This window comes from Rhinolophus sinicus, chromosome 2, assembly GCF_057876585.1.
Source record: "Rhinolophus sinicus isolate RSI-liver-muscle chromosome 2, RSI-T2T, whole genome shotgun sequence".
Lineage (NCBI taxonomy): Eukaryota > Metazoa > Chordata > Mammalia > Chiroptera > Rhinolophidae > Rhinolophus > Rhinolophus sinicus.
Genome location: NC_142502.1, coordinates 189,219,805 through 189,241,187, shown reverse-complemented (window position 1 = coordinate 189,241,187; position 21,383 = coordinate 189,219,805). Strand labels below are relative to the sequence as shown.

The 21,383-nt window shown below is 54.2% G+C and overlaps 1 protein-coding gene across 4 annotated transcripts in view; it reads right to left on the bottom strand.

Annotated features, from left to right (window-relative positions):
• Positions 1-21,383, bottom strand: part of EIPR1 (EARP complex and GARP complex interacting protein 1) — a 97,146-nt gene that overhangs the window by 34,187 nt on the left and 41,576 nt on the right. Inside the window, exon 1 of one of the 4 annotated variants that reach the window (XM_019752028.3) lies at positions 17,551-17,650. The exons of 2 other annotated variants lie outside the window; for them this stretch is intronic. In XM_019752028.3, coding sequence (XP_019607587.1) covers positions 17,551-17,635 — 85 coding nt within the window. In that variant the 5' untranslated portion in view covers positions 17,636-17,650. Of the gene's footprint in view, positions 1-1,532; positions 1,997-17,550; positions 17,651-21,383 lie in introns of those variants that run through there. One more of the 4 variants, XM_019752025.3, reaches the window with a different exon arrangement.

The window sequence follows — 21,383 nt, the reverse complement described above, 5'->3', positions numbered from 1 at the left end:
AGCTATTATATGGAATAGATCACTGGGGGCAGACTCCCCATTGAACAAATTCCTTCTTTGGAGAATTCTGTTCAGGTGTCAGGAAAATAATTCCTTTCCTGTAACTGCCTGTTCACTGGGCAAACACAATAGTTGGAGGTAAAATATTAAATATTTTCCCCTTGAGAAGTGGGACAAAACAAGAATGCTTTGTATTACTACTTCAAGTTAACATTATACTAGAGGTCCTAACTACTTCAGTATGACAAGGAAAAAAAGAGCTATGAGAACAGGAAAAGAAGAAATAAAAATACCATTACATGCTAATGATTATGTGTGCAAAGAATTTGAAAGAATCTACACTATACTATTAGAAATTTGAAAAAATGTTAACAATCACGTTAAAAAAAATCAAATATCCAATAATTTCTAAAACTATAGAGGTGCAAGACCTGTACGTGACAAAACAAAGAATACTGCTGAGAGAAAGTAAAGACCTAGAAATGGAGGGGTGGGCATACCATGTTCATGGATTGGGAGCTTCACCCTGCACATAGCTCATGAGCCGTAATCAAAGCTCCAGCAGGCTTTTTGGGTAGAAATCAACAACCTGCTTCTGAAATTCTAAAATTTACATGGCAGTGAGAACCACCCAGACAGCTAAGGCAGTCAAGAAGAACGGACAGCTTATGAACCTGAGCCCACTGCAGTATTGGTGCAGAGAAATAGCCTAGAGGAAGAAAATGGGGCCCAGACAGACCTTAGCAAGATGGAAACCTGATTTTTAGCAAAAATGCCATTGCATTAGATGGACAAAGGATGGTCTTGTCAGTGAAAGATTCTGGGAGAACTGTACCTCCATAAGAAAAGATGAACTTATATCTGACATCACAACATACTCAAAAACCAATTCCAGATAGACTGAAGATCAGAACATAAAAGATAAAATAACACAAATCTTTCCCAGAATACATAGTAGAATATGTTCACAACCTTCGGATCAGCCAAGATTTCTTAAACAGGAAGAGAAAACACTAATCACAAAGGGAGAGCCTGACAACAGAGAGAACATTAAAATTAAGAATTTCGATTCACCAAAAGACATTGGGCTTCATCAAAATTAAAAACTTCTGCTCTTGGAAAGACACTGTTAAAAAATAAAGCAAAACTGGGAGAAAATATTCATAATCCATGTGTCTGACAAAGGGCATGTATCCAGAACATATAAAGAAAAAGAACTCTTACAACTTAGTAACAAGACAAATAACCCAATTTTTTTAAACGACAGAAGACTGAATCAGATACTCCACAGAAAACATGAGTGGTCAGCGAGCACCGGGAAGGAGGCTCAACATCAATAGTACTGGAGAAATGCAAAACAAAACCTAAATGAGATAAACCACACGCCTACTGGAAAGGCTAAAATTAATTTTAAAAGCTCAGCAATGCAGAGTGCTGGAAAGACACAGCGGCCGGGCCACTCACGGACAGCTGGAGAGAGTAACGCAGGACACACACTTCAAAAACACCCTAGCTGTTGAGTACTCACTCACCAGGTGCCCCAGGAAGCCCGCTCTCCGGAAGCTGCCACAAAGCATGGCTTGTTGGCAGGGAGCTTTGTGACGGCTCTCTGCGCAGTCCAAGCTGGCTGGAGCATGAGTGGCCTGGTGGTGGCATGTCGGTGCCAGAAGTCAAGGGGAGCAATTATCATAATGACCAGCCAGGCCAGGGTGTCGGCCAAGGAAGGCCAGCTGGCCGAGAGCCGTGAGGCGGCGAGCGGGGGACAGGATTCGTGGGAGCGAACAGATGGCTGTCCCACAGCACCGGCTGCCTAACGCATGCCTGCCTGCTATGCACAGAGTCAAAAGAAAGCGAGGCTGGGTGAGCAGGAGGCTGAGGGGAGTCACCCCTTAGAAGTGGTGGCCCCTCACCCAGCTAATGGCTGGGCACGGCAGACACGGGGCGCTGGGAGGGGCGGCCGCCAGCAGGGCGGCTGACGCTTGGTCCTCCCGACACGGGTCTGAGCTCTCCCTGCCCACTCGCCTCCGCCCCTCCCATCTCTCACAGGCACCACCTGCCCGTAGCCCACTGCAACCACCCAGCCTCAGTGCTGCTTCTAGGAGCAGGCGGCCGGCACACTGGTGGGGAGAAGAGAGCCTACCCGATGGAGAGGGGGGCCCCTCGACCTGTGCTGCACGGCACTGCACCTGCCACAGCGACATGCGTTTTGCTTACATTTTCTCTTTGCTATTTTCCAAAAAATAATCCCTTCTCTTTTCATTAAACAACCTCAGACTCCAAACCAAACCAAGGGCACCTTGGGCAATGGCACACTTGTCCTCACGTCCTGACCGCTGCCTATGTCTGCGCCTTTCCTACTGGAGGTGGATGCATTCTCTCCTGCTCTTGGCTCTGGTCTGGGCTACAGTGCTTGCTTTGCCAATGGATGTTAGCAGATGTGAAACAGGCAAAGATTTGGAATGCATTTGCACAGCTGGTAGGACCGCGTGTGCGTGTGTGCTGCTGGGCGACGGGGCCTGGAAGCCGGGGTCCTGCAGGGGTGGACCAGCCCGCAGCCTGGACCTCAGCCCAGACACGCCCCACGCAGATCAGCCCACCTGCAACCAACAACACGCAGAGAGCCAGAAGAGAGAGATGCTTTGTGTGCCTCTGGCTGTGGCTATGCAGTGATAAGCTGACCAACCACTAACCACAGCCGTCCGTGTGCATGGCCTCCGTTTGGGCATGCACACACAAAGCTGAATCAGATACAGACACAAGGACGTGTACACGATCAGATGACTACAAAACAGAAGGCCAGGGTTGGTAAGTGCCCTATGAGAGATCCCGGTAGAGCTAGTGTGACAGAAAGGAGAGACGCCTGCGCTAAGGGACACCATCAGGACAGAGTATCAAGAAGGGGATCCTAAGCCCCAGGGGACACCTGGGCATGTGGAAGCCAATGACCGGCCTGAGAAGGAGCGTTCAGGGCTGATGGCCTGGGAGGGGAGAGAATGGCCAGCAGTTCAATCTGGGATGTGACAGAGTCTATTCAACCAGAGGAAAGGAGGGGTGAGGCTGTCCTAGGACCAGCCCAGGCGGGGCCTTCAGACCAGCTGAGTGTGGAGGGTCTGCTCTGGGTAACAAGGCAGCAGCTGACGGTTCTGAATGAGGACTCGGTGCCTGGCAGAGTAAGGGCTCAGTCAAAGCAGAAAGGAGGGCTGAGCATCGCGTTTCAGGATGGACGATCGGCGTCACACGCCAGGTGGACTGAGTCAGGGACGCGGCTCGCAGCAGAGGCACGGGGCAGGAGCAGTGAGCACTTATCATCAGAGCGCATTTAATGCAGGCGAGAGGTGACGGTGCCCAGGAAAGCACAGGTGGACAGCTGGAGAAGACACGCCTCATCTCCACATTCTAGAAGCCTGGATGCACTCCTATGTGTGGTCCCTGAGACACGTCTGGTCCCATGTTGCTCGGTGGGGGCACAGCCCCTAGGGCTTTCATGGCCAACCACCAGAGAAACATACGCATGGACACTGTGGGTGTGGTGACATTCTTGGTGGCCCGAATAACTAGTGAATGAAGACTCTCCAGGGCCGGCAGACAAGGGAACTCCCGAACATGACAGGGACACGCCACAGGCCACAGAGGCCACAGGGGGTTCCCATGGGCAGATCGGATCCCGGCAAATAGCAACTTAGTGATGGAAACGTCAGCTCTGTTAGCTACGGATGAGCAGATGTGACGCAGACAGAAAACCGCACTAGGTTCCTTTGCAAAATGTACTGAAGCAGCACAGTTCTTCTAAAAATTGGTATATAAAAGGGAAAACGTTTAATGAAATTTCTAGCTTATGGAAAATTGATTTGATAGGGAATACAGGCAATAATATTCTAATAACCACGTGCAGTGTCAGATGGGTAATAGACTTCTTGGGGTTATTATTTTGTGAGGTATATAGATGTCTAATCACTATGTTGTTTTGTACACCTGAAACAAACAAAAGAAAAGAAAATTGATTTGGATTTTCTGAAAAGATTTAAAAATTTTCTTTCCATAACTTAATCGGAAAAATCGATGCTTAGAAGGTGGGGCCAAAGTCCCTTACTGAGAAGGTAACCACTAGCAATCCCTGAAGGCCAGAAAGTGACAGTTCCGTGCATGTGGGAGGCCCCTGCCAACACCAGAAATGCACGAACTGCAAAGCATGCTGAATAAAGTGCTCACAGGCCGGAGGAATACGGCGTTACCTGCAACTGCCCAAATCCTCAGAAGCAGATGAACCCGAACGTAAACAGAGCTCACCGAGCGAGCAAGCGAGCGAGCTGGGCTGTAGGTACACCCACCGAGACATGCAAATCAAGCTGAAGCTCTGAGATTCCCGGATGTGCGTGAATCTCGACAGAGCAGTCAATATACACCCAGCAGCTATCAAAGATGGGAAGGTGCTTTTAAGAAGGAAAACCTGGTCTTTAGAAGGGAAACGCTGTAATAGCCAGCGACGCATTCTTCTTTTATCTCTGCTTTCAAAGCTCTCGGGGACTCGGGTCCTGTACTGTCACTGCTGCTGCTGCTGAATCGCTGCTGTAAGGGCCAGGAGCCCCCAGAGGGCAAGGCCCTGCGCCCATGTCAATCCACGTGCAGCAGAACCACAGCCCGTCACTCAGCACACAGCCGGCGGAACCACGACATCACGCCCCTGCATTCTGCAAACAAGGAAACTGAGGCCCAGTGCAGGGACCTGCCTCGCCAAGCTCAGGGCTCGTTAGCAGCAGAGTCGGGGAGAAATGAACTCTCCTGATTCAGGTAACAGCCCATCGCCTCCACAGAGAAGATACCGACGTGTGTCTTTAGGGCCAATTTGACGCACTATTTTTCACATGTAACACGAGAGCTAAAGGCACTTAATGAGATAAAAGGATAATGGAGTGAACAAGGGAAGAGGCACAGCAGGCTGCTGCAGGCGGAGCGAGCCTGTGCTGCGAGGGACAGCCCCCGCGGGGCTCACAGGCGTCCAGAGATTAGAGCCTCTGTGAGCCTGAGTGGCCGCTCCTGTGGGCTCCGCTAAAGGGCTAACCGAGCCCGGCTGGGGACAGAACATGATCCCCAGCTGGAGGGAGGGGGCTGCAGCAGAGCATGTGGACCCAGGGCTATTTTTAGAGACACAGCCTGAGTCAGGCACAGGGTCAGCAGGAGGGGCAGCCAGCGCCGTGGAGCCACCCCCCCACACCCACCGCTGAGACGGCTGCGCTGGAAACGGCTTCTCACGCTGGCCGTTCAAGCGCTTCAGGCCAGCGTCACGTAAGTGCCTCAGCCTGGTGTGCAGAGAAGGAGCAAAGGAGAGAGGCTGCTCCCTGCCCATCCTCTCTCCTCCCAGCACAAGGGGGGCTGCGCCCCTGGAGCTCGCTCTGGGGGTCCTGGCAGGGAGATGCCACTGCAGTGGCAAGGCCAGTGGGGCTGAGGGGACTGGCTGTGATCTCCAGACATGAGGCAGACACAGGAGCCAGGCCGTCAGCAGCTTTCCACCCAGGTGCTCTCGGCAGTGCCCCCTGATCTGCGTCAGTACAACTGGGGTCTGGGCAGGAAGCTGCCTTGAGTCACCGCAGTGGAAAGATGCTGATTGTCTAAGATCCCCACCAAGCTCCCCGGTGGGGCCTTTGCAGCAGCAGAAGCTTCTTGGACAAGGACAGTGGATTGTCATCAACGTCATCAGGCAGGTCATGCCAATGGCAGCTGCTATTTCACATGCACTGTTCTCCCAGAGGAAAAATGGCACAGCCCCTGGCTTCAGAAACCCAAATATCGAGCTAGCATTTTTCTTCACAATGCCAGTTTGGAAGGGTCACCAGCCACCAGGCACTGTCACCAGTAGGGACAAAAGCTCACAGCCCTGGCAAGCCCACATCAGTGCCCTCAGCTGTCAAGCAGGTCCTCATCCAAGGTGGGCACGCCGTGTCCAGGGTGGGCACGCATGCCCGCTGGCCAAACCCGGCCCGCTGCCTGTTTCTGTAAGGCCACGAACTAAGGATGGTTCTGCATCGCAAACAGGAACAAGCGCAAACAAGGACGAAAGGGGCCAGATGGCCACAGGCCTGAACAGTTATAAGCTGGCCCTTACAAAGTGTCCGCCACCCCTCCCGGCTCAGCCCCACGTGCGCCCTTCACACCCTGCCCAATAATCACCCACAGAATTCCTCGAGCACCTCTGCCTGTCCTGTGTGACCCCGCTGCCGCGGCCTGGCAGTTCCCTTCCCGTGGCCCTCTCAAAGCAGAGCCTTCCTCCCACAGCAGCTCCTGGGGGCCTGGAGTCCAGGCCCACATTCTGGCTCCTTCCGCAGGCCCCCACATGGCCCGACTGCAGCCTGAGCGCAGCCCCACGTGTTCTCACCGCCCTGCATCACAGGGTACACCACGCCCTGCTGTGGCCCGCGCCCGCCTGCCCTCGGAGGGCAGCCTCCTGCCTGCCCCATGGCAGCAGACCAGCTCCCGCCTGGCCAAAGCTGCAAACTCGCCTGCTGTCCAGCGGATGGACACACTCCTAACGCGTCTGCACCCCTCCACGCTCCCGCCCTCGGGGGTTACCACTGAGTCCCAAGGTACCAGCTTACACCGTGTCGGGGACCACAGTTCGGAACTCCGTATGCTAAACTCCCCAGCTTGCCCTGCAGGCGGGTGTCCACCTCGTGATCCAGACCACACACCCTGACCTCAGCAGCGCCAGAGGGCAGCATGCCGCCGGGCCTGTCTGTACAGACGCCTAAGTGAAGGGTGGGGGTTAAGCCCAGGGAGTCGCAGGGCCCCTGCCTCAGTGGCGTTCCCGAGGGTCCAGCCATCTGGAGCATGCAGGAGCGTCTTTGCCACTAGGGTGTCCAACTTCTGGAGGCGACTTACTGAGACGAGGCTCTAACCCGGCAACCTGAGCGCCAGGCTGCCAGCTGAGTGGGGCTCAGACCAGGGGAGGCTCTGCAGGTGGTCCAGGCACCGAGCATCCCACTGGTACTCCCTGTCCCGGGCAGAGGAGATGCTGTGCAGAGCTCAGAGGGACAGGCCAGGCCCAGCTCTGCCGCCAGGCGGTGCCGCTAAGCACTAACTGCTCTGCTGTCGGGAACAGCTCCCAGACCCTGAGCCCCGCACAGCAGGAAATGGGTGCTGTCTGATCCCCCAGGCTGTAGGGAGAGGCAGATGCGTCCAACACCGAGTGGGAACTGCTTATTCCCAACAAAATCAGTCCACGCACACCCTGAAAGTGCAGCCTCTGCTCTGGGGACACCCCGCTGGCCCCATCGGAGAACGCCTGTCGTCAGCCTGCAGACAGCTGCGCCCCCACACGGCGCCAACAGGAAGTGCTGTATGCAGGGGTGTCTGAAAGCAGACAAAGCCCTGAGCAGACGCCGGGTGGGCCACGCTGCCCAGGAGAGGACACAGTCAGGTACGATCGTATCGGCGTCTGGGCTGTGGCTTCCAACCTGGCCACATGATCAAGAAAGAACAGACGGAAGCAAAGCAAGGAGGCCTGCAGGTGACAGCTCAAGCAACGCAGGGGGAGTGCCTCCTCATGTGAAAACTCACCAGTGTCTTGACAACAGAAGGGCTCCCAGAAGACCTGCAGGAAGGCTGCCAGCCACTCCCCGACACCCAGTGTGTGGAGCGTGTGCTGGGCAGGCCCCCTTTCCAGCCCCCCAGCCAACAGCATCACCTCAGCCCTCCACCTCAGGGCGCGAGTGGCTTCCTGTAGTAGTGATGACCGCTGTCCCATCTGCAGCCCCCTTTCTGCCTGCATTCCCCGCTCTCTTATTAAACGCTCTCTCCTGATAAACTCAGCCAGCTGTCTCAAAGGAAGGCGGTGTCACTCAGCGGTGTGGCTCATTCGGAGGTGGTGCTGCTTTGAGATGCTCAAGACACAGCAAGGTAAAGAGGCTACTGGACAGCTTGATATGTGTGTTTCTGTGTGAGCCCAGGATAGGAGTAAAGGTGTAAGGTGATTATTCTCTTCAGTATGTTTATTAACATTTCCTTTCGTTTATCACTTTAATAGATGCTGGGACTTCTGAGTCTAGCAATATAGCTAATTATACATTCTGGAAAATATCCTTCCTTCTATAAAACACATATTTTTTTAAAATGTAAAGTTGTGCTTTCAGGAAAGTAAAGGACATGAAGAGGAGCAAAAACTAAAGCCATAGTCGACACCAGAATGGTAAGCGACAGCTGCCCTTTCATGTCTTTCGATTCTCTGCTAAGAATCGAAAGACTACGCCCGGAACAGGAAAGTGAGCTCCACACCCACAACACGTAGACGGGAACTGAGACTGCTGCAGAAGCCCAGGCTGTGGAAGTGCCACATTCTCATTAAAAGAATGAGCTGGAAAAATGTCTCCAGCTGGCACAGGGACACGTGAGGGAAACGTGTTTATCTCAGCTATGTCTCCAGCAGATAACAGTCTACCTGAGAATCTGTAACTTGCGTGGGTCCTTACAAAGCTCCGGGCTTGCATTTAGACCACAGGTATCATGGTCCAGGAAACCCTAGGCCAACAATTAACTTACAGAGGTCCCCAGGCTTGGCAGCCCCCGGCATTCCAGATGCTGTCTGTGGACTAATGCAGCCACAGGCCAGCCCTTGGATTGCCACAGTTAGAACAGCCCAAAAGGTACTTCTGATGAAACAGGGCAAAATTCACGGGCACTGTATGACTCAGTGAGAGCTGGCCAGAGGAACAAATCACAGAATTAGATTCCAATGACTTTGGATACTGGAATCTTTAAAATGTTTAAAGAAATAAAAGCTGGAATCAAATGTAGGAGCCAGCAACAAAAAGACTATCAAAATTTACCAGGAATATCTTTAAAAGAACCAAATAAGGTGCCTGGAATTAAAAATTATGATTCTTGAAATAAAAATCTCAGTTGGCAATTTGATAGCAGATTAGAACTAACTGGTGAGAATTAACCGTTTGGAATAAAGAACGCAGCAGAGACAGAGATGCAGTGCGGCGAGAACGCAACCGGGCACCACGTGTCGGGGTGCGGCAAAACAGGACTCAGGCAGACGGTTGAGACGTGGAAAGCGCGGGGCACCCACAAAGCTACAGAAGGAGTCCACACTCACACGGCTTCAGCGGTGCCTTTCCATTCTTTTCCTGATGTATTGAAACTGGATTTCGCAGATGACATTTCATGGGAATGATTCGCGTCAGAAGGGAGACACAGACACAGCAGGCTCAGCCCAGGGGAGGCACCTGGACCCTGGGGTCCATAGCAAAGGTGGACAGCACTGAAATTCTGAGAAGCAAGGGGCAGGTGGAGTGTGCAGCAGGCATGTACACTGCACCTAAGTGCTTTACAAACACTAACGTACCCATCTGCCTTCCAAGCGGGACACCCCCCACCCGGGCATTTTTATGGTCCTTTTCTTTCTAATTAAGTGACCCAAGTGCGTGGGATGGCAAGGGCCTCCCCGGCGGTCAGGAGACAGCGTGAGTGTGCAGTCACCAAGCAGGCCAGCCCGCGGCACTCCGCCTTTGACTTGGACAAGCTTGGACAAGCAGGTCACTCCCTCTGTGACCACCGACCCCTCACTGCATCTCCTGGGCTGCGGTGGGGATGAAAGTCGGTTACTGGGAAGCACATGTAAGTGTGGGCTCTGGCTCAGCATGTCCTCTCCCTCGTCCTGGCTCAGAAAGGAGACGTCGCTGCCGCTCCCTGTTAGGCAGGCACGCCGAGGGAAGGCACAGGGTGAGGCCTACGTGACGCCCTCGTCCCAGATGCCAGCCCACCGCTCTGCCCTCCCAGGATCTCCTGGAAGTGACCTCCCTGATTTTTCCTAGAATTCCAGGAACGTTGGCACTGAGACTGGACTTCATGTAACCCTCCCACTGTGCACACCACACCAGTCCGTCCGCCAGGCCCTGTGGGTAGCTACAGACAGGCATCCTCCCAGGCACTGGGCTTGCTGCTGCGAACTCCTCCAAGCACCTGTTTATCTGCAGGAGTCAGCAGCTGCGCAACTGGACCCCAGGGTACCGTGCCTCCTCCATCCTCGGCTCCTCCCCCCACCTGCTTGGCACCGCCCCCTGGCAGGGAGCTGGTCAGGAAACGGCCAGCCCTGACCGCCCACCCCTGCAGCTTGGCTTGGGCTGGTCCACCAGAGGCTTCTTGTGTGGCCATGTCTTTAAGCGGGGCCGGACTCTCTCCCTCCAACAGGGCCAGCTTCTGGCCACCAGAGAGGCCTGCCCATCGCTGAAACCCAGCTCCAGGCAGAGCCAGTATTTCTCAGGGCCGAGCCCTGGAGGCGTGGCTGCATGTCCGCAGCCTGAAGCGGGCCTGGACAGGACTCTGCGATGACGTGTGCGCTCTCACTCCACGCAGCCACTCATTTATGGCTCCACAGAAAGGAAACAGTGACACTCGGCTGACATCCAAGCGTTGGCTTTCTGGACGTTCTCATTAAAACACAGAACACAGTGAGTCTTCAGCAGGAGCGAGAGCAGAAGTGGACACCATCTGAAGAGACGTCATGAGCTACTCTGACAGCCAAGCACACCCAAAGCCATTAACCCCCAGAAACTTCAGACCTGAATTCTTTGATAAGCTAATGATTTGCTGACTGATGTGTTTAGCTTTCTAATACGTTGCCCTAGGCTAAAATATCAAAAACACCCTCCTATAAAAATATCCAATCAATACAATTTATATATAAAAATACTTTTTTCAGTAAATACTGGGAAGAGGTGGGGACAATCTTCACATTTAGAGCCCAAGGAGGCTGCAAGGGCTAAAACCCTGGCGTGCTACTCAGACCCGTGTGACGTCCTCGGCCTCAGTCTCCCCAGCTGTGAAGTGGGTACTAACACCTGCCTTCTGGGGATTCTGAGAAGATTTGATGAGACGGAAGTGGGGTGCCCTCAATACGCAGTCCGTGAACTACGGTGACACTGAGTTACAGCAGTGAGTTGAGAGGGCGCAGGGCCATGAGTGGTCACTCCAGGCGGGTCTGTAACCTGCACAGCTGACGCAGAAGGCCTCCAAGTCCATCAGTGCTATTCAATTTCATCTACGCACGTGGGAAGTTTAGATCCATGTTACATCACAAACATGATTTGCTGGAACTAAACAGGGTCAGTCAGTGTCAGAGGGAAAGCCCAAGTTCAAATACCAGAATGCTTTACAAGGTGAACTGCTTGAAAATGTGAATTTTATATTCAACATTACAAAACAGATGACCAGGAGCCCAGGAGGTACAGCATCACTTGAAGGGGGAAATCCCTGCCAAGTCAACTAAGTTTACTGCGTTTCCCCAAAAATAAGACCTAACCGGAAAACAAGCCCTAGCATGATTTTTCAGGATGCCACCCCTGAACATAAGCCCTAATGCGTCTTTTGGAGCAAAAATTAATATAAGACCCGGTCTTATTTTCGGGGAAACACGGTATGTGGGGACAAACCCCACAAACATGGCTGTGGTGCTTTGAGCCCAGGACTGGATTTGTGTGAGCCTGGCCAAGGGCTGCTCTGCATAAGGCCAGGGAGTCAGGTCTACCTGTGTCTGCAGCCAGCACGGAACCTACAGCTCGGACCAGCCAGGTGTTTCCTTTCTCCCTCCGCCTGCATATCTAAACATACCCCAAACTGTAGTCCTGTCTGTTTAGTTGTCTCGTGTATTCCCTCGTGTTTAATCTTGAAACCCAACTGCAAATGCTCCCACATCAGAACCTCCAGCCCTGGGATGCGGGGCTGGCTCCTAGCGGGTGGGCACCTTGATGGGCTTGGGGGCAGAGCCAGCTGGCTGCACCGTTGCCCGGGAAACAGCCGCTGAGGTGTGTGCTGGAGTCCACACAAGGCTGCAGTGCACAGAGGAAGCCCAGCTGGTGCCCATTAATGCCCTCGGGTGGCTGTGGTGGGACCAGGAGCCAGTTCCAGAAGCCGTACCCTCCCACTGACAACGAGGCTTATCTCGCTGCCTCGCTAATGAACACAGCATCCGTCAGCCACCCAAACAAAACGCAGAGAGAGAGCACCGCAGCGAGGGCTCTCCTTAAGCAGTACCTGTGGGCTAGAAGTGAGCTCGGCAGCCGGCAGCCGGCAGCCCTGTGGCATGGCCCTCCTTCCCTTACTGTAAACGGTTCTCTTTCCTCTCCTGTTTCTCTTCAAATGGCTGAAAATGCAGGATGTGGGGTGAGCGGGGTGGGTTCTGAATACACAAAAGTAAAAGATTAATTTTAAACACACTTTTCTGCTCATCAATCTTTTTAAAAATGCACAGGGCAACTGCTGTGAAATTCTGGATCTCCCCATGAGACAAGCACAAAATAAGAAAAGTTACTGGAGGGGCCTAATAACTAACATTTTGCATATACATAACGCTTTTCATCTGGCAACCTCCAAGTGCTCAGATCTTTACAAATACGAAACGTGGCTGAGTTGGTCACACTGCAATCTTCATTTGATGGCCTGCGGAAAAGCTGCTGAAGGAGGGGCCCAGGAAGTGAGTGGTGTAGCTCATTTTGGGGGTGCAAGAGATCCCAAAGCAACATTCCTTCCTCTGCGCCCGGCCACCACAAGCCAGAAGAACACACTCACGTTAACGACTTTCCAGAGGAAACTGAGATTGAAAGGGAGGACGTAATGGGGAAACGGACTTTGGGGCTGGACAGACCTGAGTTGAATCCCAGCTCCAAGGGGCTGCTCTGTGATCCTGGGGGAGCGTTTCTCTCATCAACAGAATGGGAATAACGGCTCCTTCAAGGAATGAGGTTAAGCGGGTTGAAGACCGTGAAGCCCAGCCACAGCACAGAAATCAGGCGTCTCCCCACCCCGAACCCCCTCCCACCCTCGTGCTGCTGTCCATGGTGTGGGTCCTGGGAGGTGCCCGCCAGCCTGGGCCACGCCTCCAGCTCGTGGCCACGCCTCCAGCTCGCGGCCACGCCTCCAGCTCGCGGCCACGCCTCCAGCTCGCGGCCACGCCTCCAGCTCGCGGCCACGCCTCCAGCTCGTGGCCACGCCTCCAGCTCGTGGCCACGCCCAGCTCGCACCAGTCTGCACGGAGCCTCGGCCTGTACTCTGCCTTTCTCTTGCCCTGTATGCGAGGTGTGTCATCCACGCTCGTCTCCTTCCTCCTCTGGGTCTTGGGGAAGCTCTGGGCTCCCCAAAATTAGTCTTTTATTTTTGTGTATCCAGGACCCACCCCACTGAGCCCCTGCTCCCCTTCTCCCGCCTTCTCTGTGGTTTTCTGAGGTCTTTTGCTTCCCCCCTTAGCGTGACGTAATCTTGAATGAGTGATGATGGCGGGAATCTGGTTCCCCTTCCTGTGAGCACCCTCATGGCTGGGGGATCACAGGACTCGTTTGGCCAGTGTGTATGGTGAGCCACAGTGACGGGAGCTCCGTCCCCTGGACTGCAGGTGACACTCCGGGTGGCGACTTCTCTCAGCCCGGGCAGCAGGATGAGGAGACAGGAGGCGCGGGGCCCAGCAGCCGGAACACACGTGGCAGGAGAGGGGAAAGGGAAAGGCGGCTGAGGGCAGAAAGGGAAATGCTGTGGAAGTGGACGGCAGGAGGCCCTGGGCGCAGCCACGGAAGGACTGCGGGGCCACCAAGACCACGAGAAAATCCCAGAGACCCAGAAATTCTTCGCAAAGGAAAACTCAGACAAGAACAAAAGACGTGCATGTACAGACTGTCAACACAGCTTCGCTTATAAGAGCAAAATACTGGAAATAAATGTTCACCGAAGCAGAACTGGTTAAATACATGGGGCCGCTTCCCACCACCACTGGAAATGGCCTGGGAAAGCACGATGCCTACATCCCGTCCAGTTCTACAAGCTGGCGAGCCCTCCCGGTCAGCGGGGCTGCGGCCCGTGCCTCCTGGCTTCCATCCATGTCACGTGTGCCAGAGACTCCCGGACCAGGAAGAAGGGCTGGGAGAAGGGACGAGAGGGGTGGGCTCCACCCACACTCTGGGATTGGGGGTCGATGGGGACTAATGATAGAGCCAAGCCCCTGACACGGGACAACGTCTGCGGTGGGCAGGAGAGTTCAGTGCCCTCTGCCCACTGACCTGCGACACCAAACACAGCCCCGGCCTCTGCCTGACAAGACTCGGGTCACCCAACGCCCAACCTCAGGGACAGTGAGCTTCTACTTCAAACAGGAGCCTGTGGGTTTCCTCTCTCTCGCTCCATATGAACTGAGAGAGCATGTCCTGAGTTCCAAAAGAGAAAGGCTGCTGCCGACCACATGAGGCTGGGTCGAGGAGGGTGAGAGCTTCCTGCTGTCACAACATGGCCCTAGAGGTCGGCCGCTCTTGGGTCTCGCCCAGGAACCCAGCGCCACGGCACGAAGAAGCTGAGCGGCCATGCTGACAGGCCACGAGGAGCTGCTATTCAAGACTCAAGTCTTCCCAGCCAAGAGCCAGCACCAAGCGCGTCGCCTGGGAGCGAGCGAGCCTTCCCAGGACCCCAGCCGACCCTTCCACACCTTCAGGCCGAGCCCCGGGCACGTGGGGCAGGGATGAACCATTCCCTCTATGCCCTGCTTGAGCCTGGACCCAAGAACCCGTGCACACGATAAAGGGCTGGCTTCGCTCTGCTGAAAAAGTCGAGCTCCTTGACAAGCCAAAGGGTATTTTATAACTGCTGTCATTACGTGTACCTGTGTGTGATGGCCAGATGCACACTGTTGTCACTGAAAATGCATTACCATGACAGTCTCCATTAATCTCCACTTGGCAGAGGCTGAACTTCAGAAGCCCCAGGAGAGGAGCAGAGAAGGAGCAGGACAGAGGCTGGTCCAGGAGGCCTCCTGCCAGGTGTCCCGGGGACATGGGAAGACAAAGGTGAGGGACGTTCTGGAGTTTATAGTCTGGAAACGCCACCACAGTCAAACTTCCAGTGTGCGTCCTGAGATGTCTCCTATTTTCGCCTGGTAACACGGAGGCATTTCCATAAGCATGTAGGAAAGGCAGTGTGCTGGAGGGGGGGCGGGGGCAGGGATGCCCCATTGCGCAGCCCACACAGCAGAGGCACCGGGCCCTCCGGAAACGCATCAGCAGAGCCCATATGCCCAGCAGGCCCATGGCGTGGATACGCACCTCACGTGCAGACAATAAAACAAAGCTTGGAGAGAAGCGGCCTGCTGAGGACACGCCGGCAGTGAGAACAGATGGAGCCCAGCCCCGACTCCTACACGAGGTGGGGCACCTAGCCTCCACGCTGGGCCTGCCGAAGTGCAGGGTCTAGGTGGAGAGGTCGCTTCCACTACAACTCAGCCCCGTGTGGGCAGGGGTCACACGCAGCAACTCATTTAGCCAGCAGTCGAGACTTGGCCGGCATACGGCACACACCTGATGGCATTTGCTGGTGGCTGGGGTGAAGGGTGGATGGATGGACGATGGACACAGGCTATGGCACCCACCCAGCGAGGTACCCACCCACTCGTTCACTGAATGCCCGACAACAGAGTAAGAAAACTGAGAGGGCCCTTCTCGTAGAGGCCCGAGCTGGGAGGTGTGAAGGACCGCCCGCCCCCATGACTCTGTTCACCCGTTTTGCCCTGCCCCCTTCCTTGCTGTCCCACGACATTATGTGCATGACCCGGCCGCTGCTCAGCCTTCCATTTTTCTTTTCACCAAGAATCGTTCCTGTGGCGCGACCTGGACAAACGGTCTGTGTGGTGTATGAACAGCCCGTGTGAGCCCTTCGCAGGCCCCTCACCGGCACCGCTAACGGAGGCTTTCTAAGGAGCACAAGGCTCCTCTCCGCGCAGCCTGGTGGGGGTTTGATGCGGATTAGAGAATCTCAGGAGATGAGTGTAGGCAGTGAGGAGTGGCCCACGGGCACTGCAGGCAGGAGAGGCAGGCGCCGTGACCTTGAACACCTTTATTTGTCTTCCTGTGTCCTCAGTGGAAAACAAAAGGTGTTATTTTTCAACTGCTTCCACTTCTATTAACTGGGACCAAGGTCGTCTGAAAAACAGATCACTATCTCATCGCTAAACTTAAAAAAAAAAATAGAAACACTGAATTTGAGGCATATTTTTGGACCCTTGAGTAGTTTTAGAAATTTTCATTGAAATTATCCAAGTCCTTCAAAAGTTACCATGGGGTTCACAAACAGATGACCGTGAAATGCCAAATATTACAACTGTACAGAGCTCTCCCATCACTTGGTCTGCTAGGGTGGGTGGAAAGTTCTTCTGCTTCTCTGACTGGCAGGATCAAGTAAATAACGGTTATTAATCACGGAGGAATACTAATAACAAAAAACAGAAAGTACTTCCGATTACAAAGCCAGGCCACTGGTGCGGTCCTTGGAAGAACAGATCCGGACTGGAACCCGTTGCTAAGCAACAGAGCCAGCCGCCCTGCCGCCTCCCTCCCCCCCTTCCGTAGGTGTCCACTACTGGACCTGTCAGCCAGTGTCTGGGGGTGGCAGCCACTTGACACGAGTCCAAATGTGCAGATCTCAGGGGAAAAAGAGCGACCCTTCACTGCCTCTGAGAAGCTTCTGCCTGAAAGCACAGCCAGACACCCCGGCACCGGAAGGCACAGATTCACCTCCACCACCCAACCTCTAAAAATAGATGGGTCATGTTCAAAACATGTGGTGCATGGACGTGCACCTTCTGAAAGTCGACGGGTGGGGGCCTTTTTAACGGAGCTCCCACTCGATCAGTCATTCTCTCACAAGCCGGGGACATGGCAGGCTCCCAGCAGCATCCACAGCGCAGAGCAAACGCGGCCCCACCCTCAGGGAGCCCGGGCGCTCCGTCCCTCGCGAGCCACCCGCCATCTGTGCGACAGGAACACGCACGCCACCCTGCTGCAAGCGCCTCCACACCCATTATCTCCTCTGATTAAAAGGCAGTCTTTCAAATCCATGATTTTCACGCACTCCGCAGCTTTCTGGAGTTTTAATTGCCCACTCTGCTTTCCTCCTAGGCAACAGAACTGCTCTATTCATCTCCCCCCACCACCACCCCCGGCCTCAGTGAGGGGAGACGGGGAAACCGCTGTGCTCACCGACAGGCCTACTGCTGCCTCGGTCCTGCCCTCTCGGGGTTCAGCGTCTTAGCCATCTTTCTCAGTCAGCCCTCTGTCATCCCCTTCTTCTATCTGGGTTTATCTCCCAAATTGTCGTACTGAAACAAAGACCACCTGCCTCAGAATGTTCTCTGCTCAGGGCATGGGGGTGACATGCCCTGGAGACCAGTCACCTCAACAACCAACAGCAGGAACTGAACGGGGATCCAGGGATCCTAAGGTCCTCAGCTCACCCAACCTGGGGCGCTGTGGACATGGGGTCCGAGCCCTTCCTGCCCCCGCGCTGCACTGACGCCCCCCTCCGCCGACCCACACGCACTGCATGCCCAGGCGGGATCCGCAGCCCCAGACCCCCACGCACCTCACATCCCTCGGCTCTGAATGCGGGCGAACACCGACCGCGCCCCGTTTCCTCCACCAGCACCTCCAACCTCACCAGCTCACCCAGCGCAGGACACTGGTTCACACCTTGGCCGGCGCTCCCGCCCTCACCCGCTCAGCGGGCACGGGATCTGTGTCTAGCACTGACCCTGATCTCTCCCAGCTCGGTCTCCTGGCGTCCCATATCCATAAACAGTCCAGTCACCCTGACGGCCGCCCCTCACACCTGACATTCACATACATCCAGAATCCTGCTGTGCCCGCTGGCCCCCGCCAGTACGTACTGCTCCCGGGAGGGCCCCAGCGTCCCCTGCCGGCCCTGCCACCGCTCTGCTCTGCCCTCTGCCGGCCTCTCATTCCCGTCTTCTCCCCAGCCACTTGCTTTCTCCCTGCCCCCACAGCACTGATCACCAGCTGCCATGTGCCGCGTTCACTCGTGGTTCAGTCCCTGTCTGGTCCCCACCCCCAGGATGGCCAGCTCACGGGCGAGGGCTTGTTCCTTGCGCTCCCTCAGGCCCGGACATCTCCCGAAAGAAGCGCAACAACATCTTCAGAACAGGTGGCTCATCCCTCCCCGTCAGCCACACTTTCCACCACCCGGGCCAGCTGGGCCTGCTCACTTCCTGCCTCACACGCAAGCCGGCCCCTTGTCACTCAGGGCGCCAGCCAGCCTGCTGTCCCGACCTGAACACGCCCAACACAGCCCCACGTCAGCCTACGTCAGCAACTTCTCTGGAATGCCATGCTCCCGGATCTCTGCACGGCACACACCTGTGGTGTGCACACGCGTGCGTGCACACACACACACCCCATGCACTGACGTTCTCTCTTGCTGTCTTCTGCAGGGGCTCAGACGCCTACCCCGAGAAGAACAGCACCCGGCCCTGAGGAGGACCAAGGCCTTCACCTTGCTCTACCCTCCCTCACACTCTATAGGAGCTATACTGACACGTGTACACGCCTACTGGCCGCAGTCGTGGGGGGGGGGGCAGCTGCCTGACGCAAAGACACAGTCCCAGGTCTAGAATGGTGCCGGGCACGCAGTGCACACTCAGTAAGAGGTGCCGAGTGAATAACAATGGTGTGTCATGTCAAGTGCAGGAAGATCAGGAGGGCTGTAAACACTTGTATACACACAAAAGGATATAAAGTGACGCGCTCTCATTAAAGAGGCTGCTTTACCATACACATGTGATGGGGACTGTCATCTGGGAAGTGGCATGTTCCAGGCACCTAAGCCACAGTAAAGAGAAAATCTTTTCCTTGGACGTGGCCACGCGATCGACACAGTTTGCACTTCCTCAGGAACTTCTGCTAAAGGTTATTGATTCCGACTCAGTCTTTGTAACAGCTCACCATCTGCCCATCTGTACTAAATTTAAGGAGCCCGAGGCTCCCCAAGGAGGAAGAGAAGGGGGCAGGGGGCAAAACAGGGCAGAGGGAAGGAGGAAATGGAAAGAGGGACAAAATGTCCTCAAAATGCAGAGGCAGGCATGTCTGAAACACAGGGAGACGTCCCCTTCAGTGGGCCTGAGCAAGCTGCTGTCACCGGGAGCAGCAAGACCACTGGGTTCCTTCTCTAATCGACCAGGCTAATTGCCATGCAGATCACAGGTGGCAGCAAGTACACGCCTGCTTGTTTCTGTCCACACAGAGGAAACTGATCCCGGCTGCCAGTGCTCTGGGCCAGACCAGGCCAGCTCTTCCACGTGTCGGGAGCCGGCCCATTTTCTGATCAGGAGGTGCAGCCAGCCCCAGTGCCTGGGGTCCCCGGCTCTGGCACTGATGAGGACACGTGGAGGAAGCCCGTCTCCACACTGAGGGACAGGCCTCTGGGCAGGTCGGAGTGGCAGCACCCACAGCAGCGGGGGAGACCGCTCAGAGTGGAGTCAGTCACACCCAGCCTCACTACACAGACATTTGGAGGTCAAGAATTCAATTTTTTTGTAATTAGGATTCACCCTGATGCAAAATGGGATGCCATCTTATGTGAATAGTACACAGTTCATTACATACCTGAGTGCCTTCGCTGTGTCAGATTCTGCTAGCGCTGAATATTTATAATTTATAACCCAGCTACTTTCAAAAGGGATCTGGGAAAGGAGGCTGCTGGCTAAGTGCATTATAATGTAGATCAGAATTATGTTATAAAAAAATGAGGTATGTGATATTTCTAAAAGTAGGTTTATCTAAATACAGTGCATACCTCCTAAGACAACAGTTTTACAAATAACCAGCATGCCTGCATATTTAGTAGGTGACACACTGAAAATGTTCGGGGGTAAACATGAGGGCGGAGCTCCCTGGGTACCTGCACACATTCCCTTGTTTAATCGATACAACAAACCTTTTAAATCGTGGCACTAGCATCATTTCACAAACAGCAAGACTGAAGTTCTTAAATCCTAAGCGTCCTGCCGCTTCCCTGACTTTCCTGGAGCGTGTGCGAGTGGCTATCACTCGAGGGTCGTAGGTGTGGCCACACGCCCACATCCAGCGCTGCAGTCAGCGAGCAGTGCAGTCAGGACAGCACAGTCTCTGCCCGACTGCATGGCCTGTTGGTGCCCTGCCCCTCCGGCCAGGCCAGGCGGACCACCTAGGGCACCAGCAGTTGGACAAGGTCTTAAGCCAACAGTTCCAGTCTGGACACCTGCTAAAACCACTCGGGGATGGCTTAAAACTCCTAACACCAGGGGCCCCTTCGCAAAATACTCTGACTCAAAGTGAGGCCGAGGGATGGGACCTCTCTAAGGCTCTCGGGGACGATCCTCAGGAGCAGCCAGGGTGAGGACCTGCCACGCATTGTATGTTCATGGTTTGCAACTCCAAGCTCCGTAAACTGTGCAGCCGGCAGTCATGTTCCTAATCCGTCCTGCTCATGGACGCTCCCGTGTCTGCTGGTGGTGATGATGGGAGCCTTGCTTCTGTTCAGAGCAGGCCAACTATGTGACCTACGACGGGCACCTGTTTAATGCCCATCGTTCCAAGCAGGCACTATTATTCCTCTATTACAAAGAGTGGTCCTGAGCTTCAGACAACCTAAGAAACGCTCCACGGGCACACAGCCTCTGAAGGGCGGGGATGCACAGCCAGACACGTCGAATTCTAATGCCTGCTTCCTTGTACCACCCAGTTTCCTCTGATGAACAGACAACAACCTCCAAAAGAGGCCCTCAGTTGATGACAACAGTGGGTAAACATTAAAGCAACGCCTTCTAGCATGAAAGCAGCCATGACGCTACGTAAATGAGTGTGGCTGTGTGCCAATAAAACTTTATTGACAAAACCAGGCGATGGGCCAGATTTAGCCAATTGACCACAAAAAGGTTTTGTATCCGTGTTTCTCCAAAAATAAGACCCAGCCAGACAATCAGCTCTAATGCATCTTTTGGAGCAAAAATTAATATAAGACCCAGTCTTATTTTACTATAATATAGGACTGGGTCTTACATAATATAATACAAGACTGGGACTTATATTAATTTTTGCTCCAAAAGCTGCATTAGCGCTGATGGTCTGGCCAGGTCTTATTTTCGGGAAACAGGGTAGTAGAGCCATTTGCTCATTGACTACACTCAGCAAACATTTTCTTAGCGCCTACTATGTGCCAGGCCCTTCCAAATGTGTGGGCAGAGCAGTTGGCAATGCTGAATTGTCTGTCATTTCAGATGGCAGTGACTCATGGACAATTTTCTATTTACTGTCCTTTCCCCTCACCCCCTAACAGATGCTATTAGCAGAGAGAGGCTACGTGACGACCCGTCACATAACCCACCCTTTTGACTCGGTCAGCAGCTCTGGTCTTAGCCATTTTATTGACTGAGAATCCTTGCAACATGTGAAAAATGTCTTCTGTGGCTTTAAAAAAGAAAGGTTTGGAAATCATGGGTCTGGACTACATATTGCCATTTTACTGATTACCGTTGTAGTGTGTGGGACAGAAGCCAAGTCTTACGAATGTCAGGTTACACATATCACTTC